This window comes from Mustela nigripes, chromosome 12 (assembly GCF_022355385.1).
Source record: "Mustela nigripes isolate SB6536 chromosome 12, MUSNIG.SB6536, whole genome shotgun sequence".
NCBI lineage: Eukaryota > Metazoa > Chordata > Mammalia > Carnivora > Mustelidae > Mustela > Mustela nigripes.
In genome coordinates, this window is record NC_081568.1 from 140,291,027 (window position 1) to 140,296,242 (window position 5,216).

Genomic DNA, 5,216 nt, shown 5'->3' on the forward strand with positions numbered 1-5,216 from the left:
AGGGGGGAGTCCCTACCTGCACATCCTCGGGAAGGGTCACTTCTTCTATCCTTGGCTGCTTTTCTAGTGACTCCGAGGTCTCCGAGGTCTCCCAGGAGACAGCCACGCCCTTTTTCATTTGTACCTGCATGTAGTATATTTTCATGCCCTTTTCCTCTTTGTTTGTGTGCAGAGAGGACACACAGGTTTTATAGGACGAAGGGGATGAAGGGGGGAGTCCCTACCTGCACATCCTCGGGAAGGGTCACTTCTTCTATCCTTGGCTGCTTTTCTAGTGACTCCGAGGTCTCCGAGGTCTCCCAGGAGACAGCCACGCCCTTTTTCATTTGTACCTGCATGTAGTATATTTTCATGCCCTTTTCCTCTTTGTTTGTGTGCAGAGAGGACACACAGGTTTTATAGGACGAAGGGGATGAAGAGACTCGGTGTGAGGGGGCAGCAGTCTCCCCTTGTTCCTGAACCTGGGTTAGGGGTGATCTAGGCTGGGGACTGTCTTGAGGTACTCGCCGGAGTCCTGGGAAAGGAAGTAAGAGACATAAGAATGTGAGTAGGGGGCGGGCCAGAAGTTGAGGGGGTCTTCACACGTGAAGATGCATGGTGTGGGGAGCCTGGGGTCAGTGTTCATACCCGGGGTGGTGTCCGCTAGGCCCTTTTCATGCATGTGTAAGGATGTTGGCAAGGTGTCAGTATCCAGGGGTGTGGAGCAGGGTGGCAAGGGGTTGTGGAATTTCTGGGATGTTGGTGGGTTGTGTGTTATCTGTGATACCATCGGTGTGCTTGTGGAATGTGGACAGTCATGTAGGAAATGGTGCGGCAGATCCCATGTCTCGGGGGCAGGAGCTGTGTGCTGAGAATGAATGTACATGGTGTGGAGTACAGCTGTGTGCCTCGGGGTGCAGGGATCTGAGCTGGACGGTCCTGCTCCAGGGCTGGAGACCTGGGCTGAGGAGCTCTGTCCTTCTTTGGAGGCAACAGCAAAGGCACAACCTACACAGCTCCTTCACCCCATCTCTGGGCACCATACTTCCAGCCCAGGCCTTTCTGGCTCATGCTTCTTAACATCCCCACTGTGGTTGCAGCAGGGATCCCCTCCACACACACACACACACTGAGCTCATACCCACGCTCTCCTAACAGCAATGCCAGCTTCCCGGGCTCCTTCGAGGAGCTCTGACCACCTCTGATTGTCTTGGGTTTCTTCTTGGCCTCTCCTGGGTCTATGTGCCCCACACCCAAGGAGCCCTGAACCCTTACCAGCACAGATGAGCTTGCGTGGAGAAGAGACACAGGAGAAGTATTCAGAGGCAGAGGACACTTCCCCCACCGCCGTGTCCCAACTTTTGGCCACCCCAGTTGATTCAAGCTGAGGGGCATCCTCCTGTGACTTTGAGACCCCTGGAAAGATAGGAAAGCCTCAGAAATATGATGAGTGGGCCATGTCGGGACATCATTTGTCTGTCCAACAAATATCAACCAAATGACATATGTCAAGTGCAGTGAATACACGCGGTTCAAAGTCTGGTCCCGGATGGCTACTCCTGTATTGAATTACTATCAACACTTACTTTGTTAGTGTCTGCTTAGGATGGAAGGCTTGAGTAGGTCTGAAATGTGAACATCGTGTGTATCAGCCAAACCTTTCACAAATGTGAGGGTGGCGTGATGAGGAGGGCACACACGCATCGGTGTGGTGTTTGGTGCAATGTTGGTGTTCACAACTCCGAAATGGGGTGACACATAACCATTTTATAGAATATGGTATGTATTTATGGTGTGTAGTCAATCATTCATTCATTCACTCAAAAATAGAGAGTAGCTACTACTATGTATCAGTCTCTATTCTAGGCTCTGGTAAGACTGAACATTCTAGTAGAAGACAGACACTAGATATAAGTACAGTAAACATATGATATGTTAGCTGGCATTAAGTACACAAGGGTTGCCAGAGTTAGCAAACAAAAACAGAGGATACCCAACAAAATTTGCATTTCAGCTAAACCACAAACAATTTTTTAGTGCAAGCTTTCCCCATATAATACTTGGGTGATGCCTATTTTTAGTGTAAGTATGTCCCATGTGGCATTTTGGGATATACTCATACTCCAGAGCTCAGAGTAAGAGGAAAGGACTTTGACATCCGTGGATGGTTTGTGAACACAGTGCAGCAATGACGTGCATATCTACCTATACGATCTGTGTGTGGTTTGATAAAATCGGGCGTGCGGAGATGTGCGGCTTTTTTCTGTACAAAGTGTATACAGATGTATAAGAGATGCTCTCGTGAAACTCACTTATTATGAGTTCTGTATTCATGCTTACATGTTTTGAATGTCTCCCAGATCCAGACATGGTGACAAGAACTCTACAAGGCCGACTTCACATCTGAGGATACTCTATCCTCATTCTCCCCACTGCTCCCCCCACCCATCATACACACAGAGGCAAACAATACCCCACCAATCACTACCTTTTCTGTCCTACAGCTGCTGCCTGAAAATCTGCCTCCCGTCCAGGCCTCCAGTCCCAGGGCTCATCCTATATGCCCAGTCCTGTGCCTTGCGGAAACTGCGGGCCTCTGATATGGGCCAGAAGGCTCCGGCTGGCTTCCTGGGGTGGGCTCCATTCTGCCCGCCTCCCAGTGTGACCACACCCTCTCTTCAGGCAAGCTACTAGTTTACAGGGACCCTGGGGAGTAAATCCACAGCTCTCAGAGCTCCCTGCAGGGCCCTGACACCATTTCTCACCCCCATCCATCTGAACCTAGTCTCTGAAAGGCCCTCCCTTCCCCTGATCACTGCTGCCGAGCCCCACATCTGTAGATCAGACAGACCCCTACGGACCCGTTGATAAATTCTTCCTGCTGAAGGAATACCATCTCCATGCTTTCAGTATGATGCTATCGCTAGACGATCTCCTTTCTTGCTCCTCAAAATATTTTTCAACAAGGCTTCTCCTTGCTCTTTGGTAAAAGGGACAGCGGAACCCATAGGTCTTCATCGGCATCCTTCACAACCTCCCTGCCCCGCCCAGTGACCCCAGAGGAAGGTAGAACAAAGAGAATGAGAGAGAATACAGGACGGAGAAAAGCCATCCCCTGGAGGTCTGGGCAAGTAGGACCCTGGCCTGCGATGAGTCCAACAGAGCTCCAGCCCCGAGCGCCTCAAGAGAGAAGTCCTCAGACGGGCAGTGCTGACCCCCACTCCCGGCAGGGGCACGTGGCCCTCCCATGCCATCTCACACCACAGGGATGCTCAGGAGAGACACAACGGCATCCTCGGCTACTTCCCCAGGGACACATCCTCTTCCACCCCAGCTTCCTAGAGAAGGTCCAGGCTGGCAGCAGCCTTTGTGCCCCAGATAAGGTGCCCAGCGCATACCTCCTCCCTGCTGGGCACTTTCCGGGGGCTCTTCACTTTCCAGATGTTTCCTCTTCTGTCGCTGTTTCATGGTACCGGCGACAGGAGTTGCTCAGAAGATGCCTAACACCCAGCTCCTCTTTCTCCCTACTAGCTGGCCCTCCTTGACTCTCAGGAAATTCGCTGAGGTGACCCGAAAGGAATAAAAATTGTCGAGTGTCCTAAATGGCTGAGGAACTCAGACCACACAGAGAACCAGCAACACCGCCCAGTGCCTGCTCCAGCACAGGGCTGTTAAGGTTCAAAGGTCACCCGGCCCCCAGCGGGGGTTCTCTGACCTGAATGATGACATCAGAGCATTCTGGGGACCTGGATCCCACACAGTCTTTGCAAATACACAGACCCCATGTTCAAGAACAATCCCTCTTCCCCTGGTGGAATCTCTCCCATGAATTCAACTCACATCTTCTTAAGAGGGGTAGAGTATTTTGAAATACTCATCTGCTGGCATTTCATTTATTTTCCCCTTTCTCCCTTTATCATTATTATTTTTTTCCCTTTCTCTTCTGCATTCAGGCAGGTAGCAGACTCTGTGTTCTCTGGCCAGAGGAAGAGCATGGCAGGGCTAAAAGCAGCAAATCATGCTCATCCCCTTGGCTTTTATTTCTAAAATCCCCAACTCCACAGATAATACAGGGCACTTGAGCAGAAACCTAACAGAAGCAGGATTCTTGAAATTCAGTACTTATTGTCTTCTTTTCCTACTAGCTTGTTGAGAGGTACCGACTGTCAGAGAGAAGTCTATGGACCACGAAGGAGGAGCTCTCCAAGGCGTGGTTAGAGCGGAAGATGTGGAGAAAACTCCACAAGGCGAAGGCTACATTGGGCATACAGGCAGAATCATGGCAACCTGTCCCACATGTCACCCAAGAACCACCAAACCCAAAGGAGGCACAGCAACCAAGCTGCAGGACATCGAAGCTGTAAGTGTGTCCTCCCAATAAACAGTAACCATGCTCTCACCTCAACCTTCATTCGTGGTGGCCCTGTATGACCTCCCAATAGGGATGGGTGGAAATCCAAAGGGGACACCAGCAGGATCAAGGCTTACAACACAAATCAAGCGGAGTTACAAAAACAATTCCATCCTCTTTCTTGTGTACCTTGCTTGTGGGCTGAAACATCTACCAGTTATAAGTGGCGACCCAACTGCATGCTCTTGATTCCAGTCCAAAATGAGAGACACCTCCTGTTGAAGGTAGTACGGGTGTAGAGGGAGGAGGCGGACCTCCCCGACGTCCCTGGCACCAAGAAGCCCGACTGGACCAAGGTGAATCCAGATCTGAAGGGCACTGCTGGACATCACAGTCTCCAACAGCAGAGAGTGAAGACAGGACAAATGCAGCCTTCCAAGGATTTGCAGATGAGATTCAACCTTCCTGTTTCTTGGAGAACCCCTAGGTAAGAAGGGGCAAAGAGGGCTTTTCAAAACTTCCTGTGGTAGAAATTTCCTTTTATTTTTTTTTTTTTTTTAAGATTTTATTTACTTATTTGACAGAGAGAGAGAGAGAGCACAAGCAGCAGGAGTGGGAGAGGGAGAAGAGGCAGGGAGCCCGATGTGGGGACTTGATTGCAGGACCCTGGGATCATGACCTGAGCCAAAGGCAGACACTCAACCAACTGAGCCCCCCAGGTGCCCTGTGGTAGAAATTTTCAAGCATACACAAAGTTAAAAAAATAATAATAATAATAAAAGCTGTCTAATGGGGATGTGGCTCCATGGACCTATGACCCAGACTGAACCATGACCAATATTCTGTCATTCTCGTCCCATCCCCACACCCCTCCCCCACACCACAT

At 50.3% G+C, this 5,216-nt stretch overlaps 1 protein-coding gene across 1 annotated transcript in view; it reads right to left on the reverse strand.

Annotated features, from left to right (window-relative positions):
- FAM170A (family with sequence similarity 170 member A) overlaps positions 1–3,447 on the reverse strand; it is a 4,730-nt gene extending 1,283 nt beyond the window's left edge. The window contains exons 1-3 of the mRNA XM_059416695.1: positions 3,378–3,447; positions 1,255–1,395; positions 225–514 (exon numbers count right to left, since the gene is read on the reverse strand). Coding sequence (XP_059272678.1) covers positions 225–514; positions 1,255–1,395; positions 3,378–3,447 — 501 coding nt within the window. The remainder of the gene's footprint in view (positions 1–224; positions 515–1,254; positions 1,396–3,377) is intronic.
- Positions 3,448–5,216: the final 1,769 nt, after the last annotated feature.